The 20,549-nt window shown below is 45.9% G+C and overlaps 1 protein-coding gene across 2 annotated transcripts in view; it reads left to right on the forward strand.

Annotated features, from left to right (window-relative positions):
• The first annotated feature begins 631 nt into the window (after positions 1-631).
• Positions 632-20,549, forward strand: part of zswim6 (zinc finger, SWIM-type containing 6) — a 45,339-nt gene continuing 25,421 nt past the window's right edge. Inside the window, exon 1 of one of the 2 annotated variants that reach the window (XM_014127243.2) lies at positions 632-1,498. In XM_014127243.2, the coding sequence (XP_013982718.1) occupies positions 1,072-1,498 (427 nt within the window). In that variant the 5' untranslated portion in view covers positions 632-1,071. The remainder of the gene's footprint in view (positions 1,499-20,549) is intronic. The other variant, XM_014127250.2, reaches the window with a different exon arrangement.

A 20,549-nucleotide genomic window follows, 5' to 3' on the forward strand; every position in this document is an offset into this window, starting at 1 on the left:
TTTACTGAACACCACTGAGACTCACTCCCACACCAGATTAGATTAACCCCGCTCTGCATCTCTCTCTCACTCTACCCTTCCCTCTTTTCATGCTTCTTTCTCTCTCTCTCTACCTTTACATCTTTCCATGTCCCCTCCCTCTGCACACTCATTCTCCCTTTCCCTCTTTTTAATTTCTCTCACTTTCCCTCTCTCCCCCTCTTCACCTTTCCCTTTTCTTAATTTCCATACACTGATAACAGGCCAAAAACATGTTCCAGAATGAATGTGTGATATATTGTAGCCTAGGCAAAAGGCTAGGACTACTTTACAGGGTAATTATATAGGTGCCTCCACTAATAATTAGGCTGTTATAAATCTTGTCAAGAGGCCAAGATCCAGTCTTTTCCCCAGAAACATGCGTTATGGTTAAAGGAGAGAGAGACCCCATCAGCTGTGCCATGATCCAAATACACAGCTTTTGTTTCCCAACAAGGAACGTCTCCTTTCCAGCCTTCAGGCCTGATAACCACATTCCTTTGGAACTGTAGCCTACGTCACAGAGGGCGTCTCTTGTGCGTCTCTCAGCACGCCCGCCCCCTCTCCACGAGGCCTGGCCAACTGACAGTTACAATCACCGTCTTCACCCAACAGATTCACCCGCTTTAAACCCCCCCTCCCCTTCACCTCCGTTTTGTCGTGTTTTGCGGCCACGAATGCCTTCTCCTTCCGTCAATCAAGAGGGAAATATCCATGGACGCCAACCAATTTCACTACACCGCCTTTAAATCCTGAACGAAAAACCAACGTTTTCCCGGCCCCTCTTCGAGCCGTCCGCCTCACAAAGGATTTGCCGACGTTCGGGAATTCCGCGTTTCATTCCTTTTTTTAGAACAGGATAGGCCCGCCCCTTTCTACATTTGTCAACACAAAGAGGATTTGACAACACTGTTCAAGGACCGCCCATCATGCCCAAATAAGGTTCATTTGCCCATACACGGCAAACAATCGATTCGAGTGTAACATTTTCCCTTCCTTATCCCGTTTATATGGTAGGTTCACTTCCGCCGTTGATGTTAAAGCAGTGCTATCATGGCGGAGCGCGTTCAGCAGCCCCCAGCCAAACGGCTCTGCTGTAGACCGGGTTATAATACGAATTGTAGACAGGGACAACGGGCCGGGGGTACGTTATGTGGCGGTTCGGGTACGGCCCAAGGTGGGTCGAGCAAAACCCTGAGTCCGGAGTCTCTGTTGGATATCTCGGCCCGGAAAGTGGCCGAGAAGTGGCCGTTTCAACGGGTAGAGGAGCGCTTTGAACGGATCCCGGAGCCTGTACAGAGAAGGATCGTTTACTGGTCGTTCCCCAGGAGTGAACGGGAGATCTGCATGTATTCTTCGTTCAATACGGGGGGGGAGGAGAGTGGAACTAGCGGGGAAAATAGCGATGAGACGCGGCTGCCTTTCAGACGAGGTATCGCTCTGTTGGAGAGCGGCTGTGTGGACAACGTATTGCAAGTCGGTGAGTGGATGGACCCAAGCGTATGAAAAATAACGTTATTTTATTTATTGAGTTTATGGCAAACAACCAGAGTTTGAAATATTTTACAAAAGCACCAAGAAATGAAAAAGGAAGTGTGTTGAATTAGGTTTCAACAAAGGATTGAATGAGGCGACAAAGGGGGCTTTTACATCGCGGAGACGTTGGCGAGGCTCCTTTTTTTTACTAAAACCAAAATGTATTCCTCTAACAATAGAAATAGCTATTATTAGCTTATGCACAGTTGTCTATGTTCTATGCCGATACATTTATCCCAAATGTCTATGTAGCATAATACATGTGTTTGCTTATGCATGACGGGATTTTTTGTTGTTGTTGCTTGGGTGAAAAAGAACCATTACGGAAGTGAACGGTGGGATTTAATAAATGTGCCCATATACTTGGCTCGCATTCGAACATTTGGTTCATATATGCATTTAGCCAGCCTCAAATAGTATTTTTATATGTTTTCAACTGAAAGGGGCGATGCTTTTCTGGGCACTGTGTGTCGAGAAGACTTTCAGGGCTGAGCCTTGTCGACTTGTGTTTATTTTCCGAAGTGAAAGGCATGGGGGAGGTTTTCTGGCTCAGCCAGCTAGAACATAGAGCTCTCAGCTGAATTGACAGTTCTTTCTACATATATGCCAACCTATTTCCTAACTAGAAATATGTTTGGTAAAACAATAACACGGCAGTCTGTCGTGCATTCAAAGCATTTTCTATTTGAGTAGCTGCGAAATAGCGGTATTTCATGTCTTCGTAACACAGCCTTGACTGAGTGTCGTATTTACCCAGTGCGCATATCAAACAGCCGTGAGGCATTCCGAATGAAAGCCTTGGTACTTTGTTCCCATTTTCATGTTCATTTGTGTCTTTTCAGCTCCCTGTCACCCTCCAAAGGGAAGGCAAACAACAAAAGCGCCTTTTAATTTATTTTCATTGCTTGTTAAAAATAAAATATTTGGGAAAAGGGTGGGAGGAATGGCGATTTAAAGCCACATAGACTATTTTTAAATGGACTTTGATATGCACACATTTGCAGCTAATTGGGTCAAGTGTGTTTCTTTCTTTCACTGTTGTTTTACTAAATGTTCTGACGCCAGGAAATCACTGACACACGTAATTGTAATAATCACCAGCAGGCCCTACCTACCAAAACGTAGCCTATATACTCAAATGAACGAATGGTCATGTATTTTACTCCCTGCCTGACGGTGAGCTACCTGCTGGGCTCCCTCTGTATTCCAACTCATATGCCACCTTAGTTAGTTCATTAGGGCTCTCCGTCCCCGCCCTGGGAAAGCGTTCAGCATTCTAATCCCATTACTCTACGTGGTTAATCTGAATTGTAATGCAATCTGCAAACGTAATTTTCTGCATGGCCATCCATCCCTCCCTGTCCCCCCCTCCCTCTGAACGTGTCGCAGTGGCTTGGCTGGGCTTTGTGCCCTAGCCACAGTGCCAACAGGGCGCCAGGCTGCTGACTATATAACACATACTATAGGCCCAGGCAGGCCTGTGTCTTTGTCTAGTGTATATACGCTAAATAAAATACAAATGAATAAATAGGCAAAACACAACTACAGTATGTACTCTAGTCTCTCTACTCTCTATTGGGGAAGAAAGAATAAGGGGTATATATACACAATAGAATGCAGTATGTCATTTACTTTCATCCAAAACCACATTCAGGAATATGATTTTGACTGTCAATAATGTAATAATAATTTGGTGGTTAAGCAGGCAGTTAACCTAAACATATTCTGTGTGTGAGCGTGCACAATATGGCACACAGTGCTCAATCTGCATGCTAGCAATGGAGAATGACACCAGAAATTGTGCCAAGAAGTGATAAATAAAAGATGCAATCTTCCCTCGCGGGCTGCAGCTAGGGAAGGAGAGAAGCGAGGGAAGGAGAGAAGAAAATACTGGGTTGCTGTGATCAGACCTGGGAGAGAAGATCAGTTACACATCTGTTTGGCACACATCCATATGTACAGTATAATATACAGTACACAACCTCTCTACACAGGAAACACACACACACACACAGTATATGTGTAGGTTAACTGCCTGCTTAACAACCTTATTATTATTATTATTACATTATTGACAGACAGAATCATATTCCTTAACATGGTTTTGGATGAAAAAAGGACATACTGCATTCTATGGTATATATGACTCCGCTAAACACCCTGACGGTCGCTGTCAGGTGTCCCAGGCAGTATGGTTCATCCCAAGGCCATAGGAGAGGCTCTACCTATCTAGCCTGCTCAGGTCCTGCTGATTGGAAAGCTGCTTATCTGATAGCCAACCCATAGTAAACATGTCATGAACATGATTGCCTAGACGCGCGCACACACACACCCGACAGGATATGGCTGCCCAGCGCTTCTCTCTCTCTCAGAGATCTATCACTGCTGTTAGCAGTCTATGAACACCGACACGTTGCAGTCTGTGTGAATGAATACACGTGTGTCTGTGTGTTCGCTATGCAAGCACGTGCAGGCCAACCAGAGGCCATTTCCATATAGGCATGTGACACACAGTACAGTGATAAGACGGATCTAGAATAGAAAAGGAAAGTGGACGGAAAAGAATGAATATGAAGAGAGAACTATTAGCCTATTGATAACCGATGAATTCATACAGGCCTACAAGGTTATTATTATGCATTATCTTGTCATCCTCCAATAATGGGTTATAAATATTATAAACGTGTAATACACCAATGTCTTTCTATTCACAAATACATTATTAAACATTATTAATGTCTGTGGTGTATATCATTTATCATACATTTATAACCTCGTTATTAGACGTTAATATTCATTATCCCCTTTTTATAAATACATTATCCTGGCCTCCTCTCTCAGCGTATGTCTCGTCAACATTTATCCAGCTTGTAAAGCAGCTCTTACGCCCCTCCCGCAAGTTAAACCCCTCCCCCTCTCCTTTACCTCGATTACCCCGTCTTGCTCTCTGTCTCCCGCACTCTCTCTCTCTCTCTGTCTGTTTCCATCTGTTCTAGGAGGCCAGGGTTTGTCAACACTGATCCTATTAGCTGTGAGTGTCTGTCTTATTGATGGGAAATATGGCCTCTAGCTCCTCCCCCACTCCTTACTCATCTACTGCTGAGTCAGAACATTGGGGGATTTGAGTGAGATGTTATGGCGTGTGTTTGGGGGTTGTCGTCTTCTGGTTATGATTATCACATTCTAGAGAGGTTTTAGAGAGAAGTTTTACTCTACTTAGCAAAGTCGGTGTGAATTTGGGTTGACAGATTGTAGGCAAGCGGGAAGTGCGTGTACCTGTGTCTCGCTCTCAGTTCTTCATTGATCAGTATCTATAGTGTTGATGGGACAGTTTGGACATTTAACATGACCTGACATTACAGAGGAATATGTTGCTAGATAAAGACACAAGCACTACATGACGACGTGCGTGCGACAACGTTGCCTCTGACGATGTGACACTGCCAGGAAGGGGAACGTTGTGGTTGCAACTTCATCCAGAAATGATTGGCATTAAGACTGTCTGACATAAGATATGCCAGTGATGTAGACCCAGCCTATCAACAGACAGTGAGCTGGGCCTGTTTTTTTGGTTTTTTTGGTGTGTGTCTTTTTGTGTAAACTCCAGCAGCATTTACACTTTGCTCCGTCAGTGGGCTGAGCTCATTATAACCACGCAGGCCCTACGCACCGCTAGTCATGCATGGCAGCATAGCACACTGCCATTTTAAGACCCAGAGATGCCAGAATCCACATATCAGGGCCAAGGTCTACAGGCCTGAACTTAACTGCCTGGCTGTTTCTCTGTCCTCGGAAGTGACTTCATTTCTGTCTCCCGCCCTTCTTCTGTACTGATCTGAGAGAGATGAGCCGGTGAAAGGCATGATGGGCCCCCTCTGTGCTGCTTTGACCCGTCAACTCTTTTCAGGTCCGTACAGTTGGAGAGGACGCAAAGGGTGTGTGTGTGAGATAAATGAGTCAGCTGTGCCGCTCCTACTGTCCTTCCCTGCTTCACCAAGCTAAGAATAGTGCGTTTGCGTCTTGTGTGTTTCTGTTAGATACTTCTTTATTTAGAGCTTCTATTCTGTACATCTCATTTATTCAGGCCTACGGCTACTTTCTGTTCTGTTCACCCCAGGCTAACTTCATAAAAACATCACTGAGATTACTGAGGTTATCATCACTCATTCAATATTATATTACTGCGCTTCACTGTGAGGAAGACGTGGCTTCATTTAAAAGGAGTGTGTGTGTGTGTGTGTGCCGTCTCTACCCTGACTCTACCCCGACTAACCCAGTGCATTACCCCTCCAGAAGGCCCAGGATAGGCATGCGTGGACATTTCTGACATTTCGTACACAGAAGTGCAGAATTTAATACTTGGCACTTAAATCTGGCATGGGCCTGTTGCTGTAGATGCTGTAGGGGCACTGGGCTGAGGGGAGGAGAGGACAGGCAAGGTATGAAGGGCATACTTAGGGGGAACTCGGTATCAAAGCCGGAGCTGTTATAGCTGGTAGTCCTCTGACGTTTCGTAGACATGGGAAAGAGGAAGGCACACTGGTGCGGATATAGATAGACCTAGCCTTCCTCATTCTTCCTTCTCATCCTGACATGTGAGGCTTCAGTGCATCCTGTTGGTCAGTGGTTAGAGCTGGGAGCTGTGGTCTGGTCCTGGCGTGGGGATGGCAGAGTGTCACCCCACAGTCAAATCTCACCTCGCGTCTTCAGACCACAGACTCTCACACAGGGCATCGATGTCCCCCCGCTACATCTAACTACAACCAGACTACAGCGCGGTACACTCGTACTCATTTAGATTGGAGCTCCTACAGCTACCTTCCTTATTCCTCTCCAAAGTACCTCTGACGACTCCTTCTGGACCTAAGACTTGTAGCCTGCCCTAAAGGATGCCTTTTTTTGGAATGTGTGGTGATCTGATTTGTGCACAGATCAGCCTTTATCCCATGCATTTATTTAGAATGCCATTTTGCTACTGGCACACAGAACCCTATGTTCATTATAGTGTGCCAGAAGGCCAATGTTCAGTGTGCCAGAAGGCTAACGTTTTGATCCAGACAAGGATAGTAGCAAAGGAAGACCAGGATGGCAGAACAGGCTTGATATGATCTCTAGCTACCAGACCAGTGTTCAGAGTAATAATGCTATAACGGTAGAACAATGTCACATTGTTTAATAATGACACGTTCATGTCCTCCATTGTGTCTCAGTCAGACCAGTGTTGACCTTTCCCTTCCTATCATTATGGCTGCTCCTGTTCACACTCATTAGCAGCTAAGTACCTCAGTTAGAGGTCTGCACACACACACACGCTCCCTGACCCACAACCCAAGTGCTCCCTGACCCCCAACCCAAAGTGCTTTGAAGTGTGGCATGGCAAAGTGTCATATGGAATCTATATAACACACATCTGTACATATGGCAGAGTTCTATACAGCCGGTTATGGCTCACACACCAGACAATGCCTTATGGGGATATGTACGGTATGAGTGGGGGAGGCTGGCTAGGCTTTTGTAGTGTGTGTCTGATTGTTATGTGAGAGATGTGGCCCAGCCTGTTGGTGAATTCCACTGTGGTAGAGGGGGAGTTTGATTTTGAAATGATGGCGTTGAACACACAATAGAATACACTGAATAGAATGTACATAACAGAATGGAGACTAGAGAATAGTGTACACTGAATAGAATGGAGACTAGAGAATAGTGTACACTGAATAGAATGGAGACTAGAGAATAGTGTACACTGAATAGAATGGAGACTAGAGAATAGTGTACACTGAATAGAATGGAGACTAGAGAATAGTGTACACTGAATAGAATGGAGACTAGAGAATAGTGTACACTGAATAGAATGGAGACTAGAGAATAGTGTACACTGAATAGAATGGAGAATAGTGTACACTGAATAGAATGGAGATTAGAGAATAGTGTACACTGAATAGAATGGAGACTAGAGAATAGTGTACACTGAATAGAATGGAGATAGGATAATGCAGATCGTCTAGACAGACTTGTTTACTGAGGCTATTGTTTGTATTCGGTTTCAGAAGACCAGAATGGTAGTAGTGATATACACACATTTCCCCTCTCTCTCTCTCTCTCTCACACACACACACACCTACATTCACACACTGCAGTGCACGTGAACCCCGATGCCCTACCAGATACAGTATATGCACCGATTTAATGCTGGCTATAATTATCTGCCCAATCAATGTTCTGGAGCACATCCCGAACACACAGACACACACACACACACATAGACAGAGAGCAAATGGAGACTCTTTGTTTGTGCCTCATATGATCAATTTGTATTGAAGCTGCAGTAGGAATAGGCAGTGAACCGAGGCATAAATACACCACACATAAAGGGCATCACTCACATTATAGCAGAAAAGTATACATCTGGACAACCTACATAAATATGAAGCATTTTCGAGACCTCCAAGTTAGTCTGAAATACATTACCAACAGGCAGAGGTGGAGATGTAGACCTATTTAGGCTTCTCTTAGATAGGTAAATATTTCATAAGATTGTGGCAAAGAAAATACTACATGTGCTAGGATTGTAGTGGTTCTACAGTAGTGCTAGTTCAAGTGGGAGGATGAAAGAGAGAGAGAGAGGCCAATGAAAGGGAGGGATTACAGTAAAAGCGAGTGGGAAAAGAGGTATATAGAAAGGAGAGGGGGAGGAAGAGAGGTTGCCGTGATAGATTTTTATTTAGTCACATGCACAGAGCTGTAGTTGCAGTGTACAGTGAAATCTGAGCTCCAACAGTGTAGGTGTGAATTAAACATAAACAAAAAATGATAATAATAGTAGATACATGTTTACAACTGTGACAATGATACATGTAAATGTCCATTGGGGTATGGGCATGTGGTTTGACCATTTCAGCTCCTCAGAGACGCGTCTACCTGGCGGACCCGTTGATGAGGATGGTTACTAGCCTGGTACCTCCTGAACACCCCACAATCAACTCCTTTTGTTTTGCTGATGTTGAAAGGGAGGTCGTTTACCCGGCACCACACCGTCAGAGTGCCTACCTCCTCCCCGTTGGCCGTCTCGTCGTAGTTGGTAATCAGGCCTACTACTGTCTTGTCGTCAGCAAACTTGATGATGGAGTTGGAAGAGACCAAACAGTCAAGGGTATACAGGAAGTACAGGTGAGCGAATTGGAGAGGGTCGAGTGTGTTGAGGAGGAAGGAAGTGATGTGGTCTTTGACTGGCCTCTCGAAGCACTTCATGATGACAGAAGTGAGTGCTACGGGGCGGTAGTCATTCAGTTCAGTTACTTTCCCTTTCTTGGGCACTGGGATGATAGTGGAGCAGGTCGGGATAACGACCTGAGCTAGAGAGAGATTGAAAATGTCCAAAAACACAACAGCTACCCGGCCTGCACATGCTCAGAGGGCGCGGCCAGGGGTGCCGTCTGGGCCAGCTGCCTTGCGAGGCTTAACACGTTTGAATGACTTACATACGTCCTTCGTGGAGAACGTAAGCCTCGTTGTCTTCAGGGGCTTTCCTCGGCAGCTCAGTCGTTTTGCTTGAAGCGGGATTAAAAAGGTGTTTAGCTTGTTCGGTAGGGTGGCGTTGGTGTCCGGCGTGACTGGCTTTCTTTTTGTAATCTGTGATTGTTAGAAGCCCCTGCCACATATGCCTCGTATCCATCCCTCTGAATTGCTCGTCCCCTTTGTCCCTATACTTGTGTCTCGCCATCTTGATCGATCTGCGTAGGTCGTATTTGTACTGTTTAACCATACAATTGTCCCTGGTCAGCTTGCTGTGTTTATAAGCAGCATCTCTCTCCTTCAGTTTCCTGACAAGGTTGCCATCAATCCACGGTTTTTGATTCAGGTATCTTTTGAAAGACACTGTCGGTATCACGTCATCTATGCATTTTATTTAATGAATCCGGTAACTGGGTTGGTGTATTCATTGATGTTATCCCCAGAGGTGACCTGGAACATATTCTAGCCCACGTGATCAAAACAGGCTTGGAGCATGGATTCTAATTGGTCAGACCAGCGTTGTACAGACCTGACCACCGGAACTTCCCTCCTTGAGTCTTTTGTTTATCGTCGGGGAGGAGCAAAATTGAGTCATGGTCAGATTTGCTGAAAGGAGGACGGGAGATGGCGTTTATAACCGTGTCGAAAAGGCGTGTGGCAGTTGTACGGTGTAGAATCTCCACGAGTTGGACAGTCAATGCGTTGATGGTAATTCTGTGGCAAGGTTCTCAAATGACTTTTGTTAAAGTCCCCCGCGACAGTTTGTTCAGGGTCCAATGAAGATCTTGGAGCGGGATGTACACAGCCATGGAGATAATCCCTGAGAACTCTCTCGGAAGGCAAAAAGGGCGACATTTGATGACCAAGTATTCCAAGTCGGGAGAGCAGAAGCTTGCAGGTTCCTGAACGTTTCCACCGTCGCCCCACTTGTTATTGGTCATAAAGCAGAGCCCTCCGCCATTATTCTGGACAGAGAGAACCCTCTTCCTATCATCTCGATGAACTGTAAAACCCGCTAGTTGTATGTAATCCGTTTGGATGCCGGAGGAAAGCCACGTTTCAGAAAAACAGTGTGTTGCAGATTTCTATGTCCCTCTGGAAGTACGTCAAGTTTATTCACTGATGATTGAACATCTGCGAGTAGTGTGCTCGGTAATGGAGGACGGGTCGCCCGGCGTTTCAACCTCACTAAAACTCCCCCCCCGTCGCAGTCTTCGTTTCCTTATCCAGTAGGACCACCAGGCATCCCTGCGCCCCACCAAAGCAGCTAGACCATTGTTCCCGTCGTCTCTGGGAAGGTCGGGTAGACTGTAGCACCCAGTGACGCATATTCCAATAGTTCTACCTGGGTGTATGAAGTAATGCACAAAAACAAACTGAGTAAGAACATGTAGATCAACACTAGAAAAAGTAGAAACCTGCAATGTTTTGTAGGAGCCGGAGGTGAGGCGCCATCTTATTTTGTTGAATAGAGGTAGAGGTGAAATCTTTCCTCTGGTATTGTGTCCCGTGTCTAGTTTTCCTGTTGTTTCGTTCTGAGTTTTGGAGTTCTGCCTAGGTATTTTCCATCTCCGTGTCAGACTCTGCATGGAATGTGGCTGAAATTCCCAAACAACACAATTTACACCCTGCGTCCTGGATTCAGGAGGAAAAGTACAGATGAGAGTGAAAGCAAACACACACACACACTGCATAATGGTAGGTTAATGTTTGTCTCTGCAGTCAGCAGGTGTGTGTATGTGTGTTTTAGCTGTGTGTGTGTGGTAGGGGTTTTTCTCTTTTGTTAGGCTACTATTTGATTAATCCCATAGACCTGAAGGTTTGTTTTCCTCTCTATCTCTCCATCCCTCTCATCCTGATCTGTATTCCTCCACCATATCTCTGTCCATCATTAACCTTCATCAGAGGGGAGGATGGGAGAAGGGAAAGCAGATGTACCCCAGTCTAGACTTTATCTCTCTCTTCTTATCAGATGTACAGACCCCATCTATTACCCCATTATTACACACACACACACACACACACACACACACACACACACACACACACACACACGGGTGCTGCTACTGACAACTAGTAAACACACTGTCAGCCAGTGGCCTCCCTTAAAGGGAATGTGTGTCTGTAGAGGATTATTTGTTCCCAACAGAGCGCTGAGCAAGTCAAAGCCTGCCGCTCCTAAAGCATCATGGGAATACTGGGCCCCATGGAATGGTCTCCAAAGAACAACAAACGCAACACCCAACCAACTCTGGCAGCATGGAACTCTGGGACTCTGGAACTAGAACCCTGATCTGGGCCAACAACTACCTGCCTGCCTGCAACATTCCAAGCACACCATGCATGATGCTATTCCAGAACAGGGTTTCCAAAAGTTTTTCATCGGCCCCCCCCCCCCCTTTCCAGCATTGGGGAACATCCCACGTGTATTTTTATGGGCACAAGCACTGTTCACACATGACACAAACTGTTCACACCCCCCTTGTTGGTGGAGAGAATGTTACATTCTATACATTTTGCCACGTCTGTGTATTCGTGCGATATTTGAGTGACAAAAAAATTACAACAGTATCTATGGGCTAAAAAACCTAAATAAATAAAAAATATTAGCTGATATGGGCTAGTTGATCTGGACATTTCTGAACAAGTTATAAATAGCTCTCTAAGGTACAGTGGTGAGAAAAAGTATGTGAACCCTTTGGAAATACCTGGATTTCTGCATAAATTGGTCATACAATTGTATCTGATCTTCATCTAGGTCACAACAACAGACAAACACAGTCTGCTTAAACTAATAACACACAAACAATTATACGTTTTCATGTCTTTATTGAACACACCGTGTAAACATTCACAGTGCAGGGTGGAAAAAGTATGTGAACCCTTGGATTTAATAACTGGTTGACCCTCCTTTGGCAGCACTAACCTCAACCAAAAGTTTTCTGTAGGTGCGGATCAGACCAGCACAACGGTCAGGAGGAATTTTGGACCATTCCTCTTTACAATACTGTTTCAGTTCAGCAATATTCTTGGGTTGTCTGGTGTGAGCTGCTCTCTTGAGGTCATGCCACAGCATCTCAATTGGGTTGAGGTCAGGACTATGACTGGGCCACTCCAGAAGGTGTATTTTATTCTGTTGAAGCCATTCTGTTGTTGATTTGCTTCTGTGTTTTAGGTCTTTGTTCCTGTTACATCACCCAACTTCAGTTGAGCTTCAATTGGCGGACAGATTGGCCTAACATTCCCCTGCAAAATGTCTTGATAAACATGGGAATTCATTTTTCCGTTGATGATAGCAAGCTGTCCAGGCCCTGGGGCAGCAAAAAAGCCCCAAACCATGATGCTCCCTCCACCATACTTTACAGTTGGGATGAGGTTTTGATGTTGGTGTGCTGTGCCTTTCTCCACACATAGTGTTGTGTGTTCCTTCCAAACAACTCAACTGTAGTTTCAGCTGTCCACAGAATATTTTGCCAGTAGCGCTGTAGAACATCCAGGTGCTCTTTTGCAAACTTCAGACGTGCAACAATGTTTCTTTTGGACAGCAGTGGCTTCTTCTGAGGTGTCCTCCCATGAACACCCTTCTTGTTTAGTGTTTTACGTATCGTAGACTCGTCAACAGAGATGTTAGCATGTTCCAGAGATTTCTGTAAGTCTTCTTAACCTCATTGAGCATTCTGCGTTGTTCTCTTGCAGTCATCTTTGCAGGACGGCCACTCCTACGGAGAGTAGCAACAGTGCTGAACTTTATCAATTTGTAGACAATTTGTTTTACCGTGGACTGATAAACATCAAGGCTTTTAGAGATACTTTTGTAATCCTTTCCAGCTTTATGCAAGTCAACAATTCTTAATCTTAGGTCTTCTGAGATCTCTTTTGTTCTAGGCATGGTTCACATCAGGCAATGCTTCTTGGGAATACCAGACTCAAATTTTGTGAGTGTTTTTATAGGGTGAGGCAGCTCTAACCAACATCTCCAATCTCATCTCATTGATTGGACTCTAGGTTAGCTGACTCCTGACTCCAATTAGCTTTTGGAGAAGAATCTACACTGTGAATGTTTAAATGATGTATTCAATATAGACAAGAAAAATAACCTATAATGATGAATAATGAAAACCTATAATTGTTTGTGTGTTATTAGTTTAAGCAGACTGTGTTTGTCTATTGTTGTGACTTAGATGAAGATCAGATCAAATTTGATGACCAATTTATGCAGAAATCCAGGTAATTCCAAAGGGTTCACATACTTTTTCTTTCCACTGTATGTAATGACTAACGTGACAAGAGGAACTGATGACGCACTACCTCATTTCCAAATTGCACCTCGTACATGCTACTATTACAACGTTCAAGAGTTAGTTTGAAGCCGGACTGAGTCCCTTACCCCTCACCCCACAGTTTGGGATGCAATACCTTCTATACCTATGCAGATGAGATATTCTATGAGCAATACTTACCTTTTTAATGAGATGTGTTGCATGCACTCTCTCTCTCTCTCTCTCTTTCTCTTTCTCTCTCTCTTTCTCTCTCTCTCTCTCTCTCTTTTCTCTCTCTCTCTCTCTCTCTCTGATTGTTAATCAGAAGGTGCTTATGAGCAATACTTACCTGTTAATGGGAGCTTAGCAGAGTGATCCATCACAGACATGTTACCGCTGCTGCTCTTCCTAATGAAGACTGATGGCCTTATCACTACTGCAGAGAGGGAGGGGGAGAGAGGGGTGCGTGTCGAGGAGGGAGCGGAATGAGTAAATACCACCCTCAAAGAACTACTCCCTCTTTCCGTCCCCCTCTCCTCTCACCTCTATCCACCCAACACCTATTTTAGAATGTCACCCTGCCTTTCCCATCCCCTCGTTTCGCACACATCCCTTGCTCTCCTCTCCTCTCTCGGAATAGAAACAGTGCTGGCATGTTTAGGTGCCAGAGCTCTACCTCACTCTGTCCCTTCTCTGTATGATTGTGTGTGTGTGTGGGACACTTTGTGCGTCACACACGTCAGGATGTCAGTCGTATGACCGGTGTGTTTAGCCAGCATCCTGGGGAAGGGACAGGGGATGGCCATAGAGGATGGTTGGTACTAGGTAGGTGCCTAGGGTGATACCCTGTGTTTGGACAGTACTTTGACTCTGGTGTTGGCTGTGTAGGACTCCGTCTGTTCCTGCCCTTTATTTATAGAACACTTCTACTGAGCCTATGGAGAGACCTGATGGCTGACTTTACCTAGTCAAACACACCAGTGTGTGTGTGTGCTCACTGACCTCCTGAACCCCCCAGTTACCTATTAGCAGTCATATCCTGCTTTAACGCATCACTTCCGTCTGGGACCCCTCTCTGGATTGGGTTACATTCTCTCTCTCTCTGTCTGTCTTTGTCTCTCTCTGTCTCTCTCTCTCGGTGTCTGACTAATGACGGATAAATTAGAGATTAGGAGCGCGCACACACACACCCTTAGCATGAATGCATACCGTCAACTGAACGCAGGAATCAAAGAACCAGAGCAGTCCGAAGCGAAACTGAGTAAAGCAGAAAGGAGAGGAAGTGCTGAGCTGGTGATATGGTTTAGGGGTTAGTACAATTGAGAAACCATGTGACCCACTTCAATTGTGACAGATTGTACCCCCCCACCTGTGTATTTGTGGGGGTGGGCATGATGAGGGTTTAGGAAAGTGTTATCTCTGGGTGTGTCATTGAATGTTCTGATGTCACACACACACACACACACACACAGTTGAACCGGTTATTCTTAGTCATACTCAAAAGCCATAGTGTTTCCACGCCTGCTTTCTGTTACATTATAATGGCATCTGACTGACTGGCAGTTATTGTTCCACTGAACACTACTGTAAAAACTGTCTGAGTTATCACTTACGAATACACACACACACCCACGCTCGCACTCTTACAACATACACGCACGCACGCACCCACGCTCGCACTCTTACAACATACACGCACGCACGCACACGGCAGTCAGAATATCTGAGTCACGGAATGACACGACAAAGACACAGAGGAAGTGTTAGGGTGTTGTCATCACGTGTGGCTTATCGTCTCTCTCTGTTTTCTCTCTGTCGCGTACCGTACGGTTCTGGCCCTCCCTTATCGGCTCTCTCTGTTTTCTCTCTGTCGCGTACCGTACGGTTCTGGCCCTCCCTTATCGGCTCTCTCTTTTTTCTCTCTGTCGCGTACCGTACGGTTCTGGCCCTCCCTTATCGGCTCTCTCTGTTTTCTCTCTGTCGCGTACCGTACGGTTCTGGCCCTCCCTTATCGTCTCTCTCTGTTTTCTCTCTGTCGCGTACCGTACGGTTCTGGCCCTCCCTTATCGGCTCTCTCTGTTTTCTCTCTGTCGCGTACCGTACGGTTCTGGCCCTCCCTTATCGGCTCTCTCTGTTTTCTCTCTGTCGCGTACCGTACGGTTCTGGCCCTCCCTTATCGGCTCTCTCTGTTTTCTCTCTGTCGCGTACCGTACGGTTCTGGCCCTCCCTTATCGTCTCTCTCTGTTTTCTCTCTGTCGCGTGCACGTACGGTTCTGGCCCTCCCCTTATCGGCTCTCTCTGTTTTCTCTCTGTCGCGTACCGTACGGTTCTGGCCCTCCCTTATCGTCTCTCTCTGTTTTCTCTCTGTCGCGTACCGTACGGTTCTGGCCCTCCCTTATCGTCTCTCTCTGTTTTCTCTCTGTCGCGTACCGTACGGTTCTGGCCCTCCCTTATCGGCTCTCTCTGTTTTCTCTCTGTCGCGTACCGTACGGTTCTGGCCCTCCCTTATCGGCTCTCTCTGTTTTCTCTCTGTCGCGTACCGTACGGTTCTGGCCCTCCCTTGTGTGCGTTTGCATTAGATCAACAAAAGCTGATATGCATGTGGGTAGGGGTTTGTCATTGCCATAAAAATAAGTTACTCATTCATTTCCTGCTTGTTGAGACATGAGACGGTTTAGTTAGGGGTTTCTGCTACAGCAGGATACCAGCGGTAAGTACCAGGATGTTGGTGTAATGTTAGACAAGTAGGAGGAAGAGGCTTTGTAACAACGGTAAATGTAATAGCTTTTCTATTTATTCAGGTTTTATCTCATAAACCCGCTGAATGTAATAACCTGCCGGTAAATGCAATCTAATGTTGAACGGTAAACGTAGTACGTTCTTCTGACCAAACGTAAGGACTTCAACCAATCATGTAATAGCATACAAAAATCGATGTTTTCATGCACATACCACCCGCCACCCACTGCCAATTACAACACAACCAAACGCATGCACATCATACAGAAATACTCATTTAGGCACTCACATGCACACATTGAAATGTGCACACTCATATATATATATACATACATACATACATACATACATACATACATACATACATACATACATACATACACAACAATTGCCTTGATTATTATTAATCAACTTATTATGTTATCTGGTGGTTATCAGGTTAGTAGCAACTTCCTTTATAAAGAACAACCGATGATGTAATAACCAAAATCTCTGCACTGTTGTGTTACTTCCCTTATTTGGATGGACATGGAATAGTCCCAAAAGTGCAAATGCCATCAGTCTGGCACTTCGGGCAGGCTCAAGCAAACGCATGACTAGACACAACATCCAGGTGCCCACGAACGTCCTAAAAATGTCCCCGGGGATGTCCCCAGTACCAACCGTGAACTAACTAGTCATTATTGTTTGCAGGGAAGTGTTGCGGATGACATGTTTTAATACTAGGGCACTACAGATTCATTCAGGTGTTTTTTTTGTGTGTGTGTGTGTGTGTGTGTGTGTGTGTGTGTGTGTGTGTGACTGCATATCAATGTGTGCTTGTGATTGTCTAGATTATGTGCATCAGTTTTTTTGCGTTGTAATTGGCAGGGGGGTGTGTATGTTCATCAAATTGAGCGAAGTAATACATAAAAAAATATTGATTTATTTTATTGCATGATTTGTTGCCATTATTACATTATTCATGAAAAAGTTGTTACTCACCAGTTAATATAATAACCACTGGTTAATGTAACAACTTGTTACATTTAGCAGAGAAAGTTATTACTCTTACCGGTGTTATTACATATACTGGGTTTATTACATAAAAAATCTAGAAGTTATTTCAGTATGAAAAGTTATTACTCTTACCGGTGTTATTACATTTACTGGGTTTATTACATAAAAAATCTAGAAGTTATTTCAGTATGAAAAGTTATTACTCTTACCGGTGTTATTACATTTACTGGGTTTATTACATAAAAAATCTAGAAGTTATTTCAGTATGAAAAGTTATTACTTTTACTGGTGTTATTACATTTACTGGGTTTATTACATAAAAAATCTAGAAGTTATTTCAGTATGAAAAGTTATTACTTTTACTGGTGTTATTACATTTACTGGGTTTATTACATAAAAAATCTAGAAGTTATTTCAGTATGAAAAGTTATTACTTTTACCGGTGTTATTACATTTGCCGTTGTTACGGCTAGACCCTACCACTGAAGGATGCATGTGGAAGCTTGCATGGTGGCAGGAACAAACAGGGGGGAAGGGAAATGAAGTGACACCGGTGCTCTGTGTCAACTGACTGGTGGGATTGTGGTATCGTGGAAAGAGGCCACAGGTGCCACCCTCGTCACACACACAGACCAACACATGCACACACACCCCTCCACTGGGATGGATTCTCCATTATCTGTTTATGAGCACCTGTTGAAGTTAAAGGTTACATTTAATGTGGGCGACCCCCCCCCCCCCCCCAAATGCAGTGCAGCAGATGTGTGTGCGCGTGTGTGTTTGGTGTGGTGTGTGTGTTCCTCACTTTTCTCAACTTTAGGACAGAACCTGAGGTTATGGACAGTAACGTATGCACACTCAGACACACATTGACCCCTCTCTGCAGTTGGCCATTATAACAGCTGACCAAACTTGGCTCCATGGGAGGCTGCTCTGCTGTGCTCTGAGAGGCTGTGGGAGCTCCATGTCCCAGAGCTCAACACTGGAGTGGTTTAGCAAACACATCTCTGTTATAGAGCCCAGACCTGCAGCCTTTTCCCAGCTCTCTCTTTCTATTTCTCTCTCACTCTCTCAATTCAATTCAAGGGCTGTTTTGGCATGGGAAACGTATGTTTACATTGCCAAAGCAAGGGAAATGGATAATAAACAAAAGTGAAATAAACAATCAAAAAATGAACAGTAAACATTGCACTCACAAAAGTTTCAAAGGAATAGAGACATTTCAAATGTCATATTATGGCTATGAACTGTGTTGTAACAGTGTGCCAATAGTCTCTCTCCCTACCCTCTCTCTCTCTCCCTACACCCCTCTCTCTACCCTCTCCCTACTCTCTCTCTCTCTCTCCCTACCTACCCTCTCTCTCTCTACACCCCTCTCTCTACCCTCTCCCTACTCTCTCTCTCTCTCTCTCTCCCTACCATCTCTCTCTCCCTACCCTCTCTCTCTCCCTACCATCTCTCTCTCCCTACCCTCTCTCTCTCCCTACACCCCTCTCTCTACCCTCTCCCTACTCTCTCTCTCTCTCTCCCTACCCTCTCTCTCTCCCTACACCCCTCTCTCTACCCTCTCCCTACTCTCTCTCTCTCTCCCTACCTACCCTCTCTCTCCCTACCCTCTCTCTCTCCCTACACCCCTCCCTCTCCCTACTCTCTCTCTCTCCCTACCCTCTCTCTCTCCCTACCCTACCCTCTCTCTCTCCCTACACCCCTCCCTCTCCCTACTCTCTCTCTCTCCCTACCTACCCTCTCTCTCTCCCTACCCCCTCTCTCTACCCTCTCCCTACTCTCTCTCTCTCTCCCTACTCTCTCTCTCTCTCTCCCTACCTACCCTCTCTCTCCCCCATCTCTCTCTCCCTACCCTCTCTCTCTCTCTCTCTCTCTCCCTACCATCTCTCTCTCCCTACCCCCCTCTCTCTACCCTCTCCCTACCCTCTCTCTCTCCCTACCCTCTCTCTCTCCCTACCCTCTCTCTCTCCCTACCCCCTCTCTCTACTCTCTCCCTACCCCTCTCTCTACTCTCTCCCTACCCTCCTCTCTCTCCCTACCCTCTCTCTACCCTCTCCCTACTCTCTCTCTCTCCCTACCCTCTCTCTCCCTACCCCCTCTCTCTACCCTCTCCCTACTCTCTCTCTCCCTACCCTCTCTCTCTCCCTACCCCCTCTCTCTACCCTCTCCCTACTCTCTCTCGCTCCCTACTCTCTCTCCCTACCCCCTCTCTCTACCCTCTCCCTACTCTCTCTCTCCCTACCCCCCCCTCTCTACCCTCTCCCTACTCTCTCTCTCCCTACCCTCTGTTTCTCCCTATCCTCTCTCTCTCCCTACCCCCTCTCCCTACCCTCTCTCTCTCCCTACCCTCTCTTTACCCTCTCTCTCCCTACCCCCCTCTCTCTCCCTACCCCCCTCTCTCTCCCTACCCCCCTCTCTCTCCCTACCCCCTCTCTCTCCCTACCCCCCTCTCTCTACCCTCTCCCTACTCTTTCTCTCTCCCTACCCTCTCTCTCTACACACTCCCTACTCTCTCTCTCTCTCCCTACCCTCTCTCTCTACACACTCCCTACCCTCTCTCTCTCCCTACCCTCTCTCTCTCCCTACCCTCTCTCTCTCTCTACCCTCTCTCTCTCTCCCTACTCTCTCTCTCTCTCTCTCTCTCTCTCTCTCTCTCCCTACTCTCTCTCTCTCTCTCCCTACTCTCTCTCTCTCTCTCCCTACTCTCTCTCTCTCCCTACCCTCTCTCTCTACCCTCTCTCTCCCTACCCTCTCTCTCTACCCTCTCTCTCCCTACCCTCTCTCTCTACCCTCTCTCTCTCTACCCTCTTCCTACTCTCTCCCTCTCTACCTCTCTCTCCCTATCCTCTCTCTACTCTCTCTCTCCACCCTCTCCCTACTCTCTCTCTCCCTACCCTCTCTCTCTCCCTACCCTCTCTCTCTCCCTACCCTCTCTCTCTCCCTACCCTCTCTCTCTCCCTACCCTCTCTCTCCCTACCCTCTCTCTCTCCCTACCCTCTCTCTCTCCCTACCCTCTCTCTCCCTACCCTCTCTCTCTCACCTACCCTCTCTCCCTCTATCTCTCCCTACCCTCTCTCCCTCTCTACCCTCTCTACCCTCTATCTCTCCCTATCCTCTCTCTCTCTCTCTCTCTATCTTCTCTCTCTCCTCTCTCCCTATCCCAACTTTCTCTCTCCCTACACTCTCTCTCTACCTTCTCTCTCTTGCTCATGCTCTATTTATTTCTGTACTCTCATTCTCGTGCTCTCTCTTTCTGTCACACCTTCGTGTAATTAATTCAGATTCCGGAATATAATATGTTTCCCAGCCTCATTAAAAACCTCTTGGCTGCGTAGTTACTGTTTGGTCACTGTGTGGTTCTGTAGTGCCATTCATCTGTTGTTGTGTCAAAATGCTGTAGCTAGTTTAGATTCTTTAACATGCTCCCCCTGCCAACACCACCAGAAAGGATCTATTGACAGTTATTTTTTAGGTGAGTGG

The sequence above is a fragment of the Salmo salar genome, chromosome ssa01 (assembly GCF_905237065.1).
Source record: "Salmo salar chromosome ssa01, Ssal_v3.1, whole genome shotgun sequence".
In the NCBI taxonomy this organism is placed as follows: Eukaryota; Metazoa; Chordata; class Actinopteri; order Salmoniformes; family Salmonidae; genus Salmo; species Salmo salar.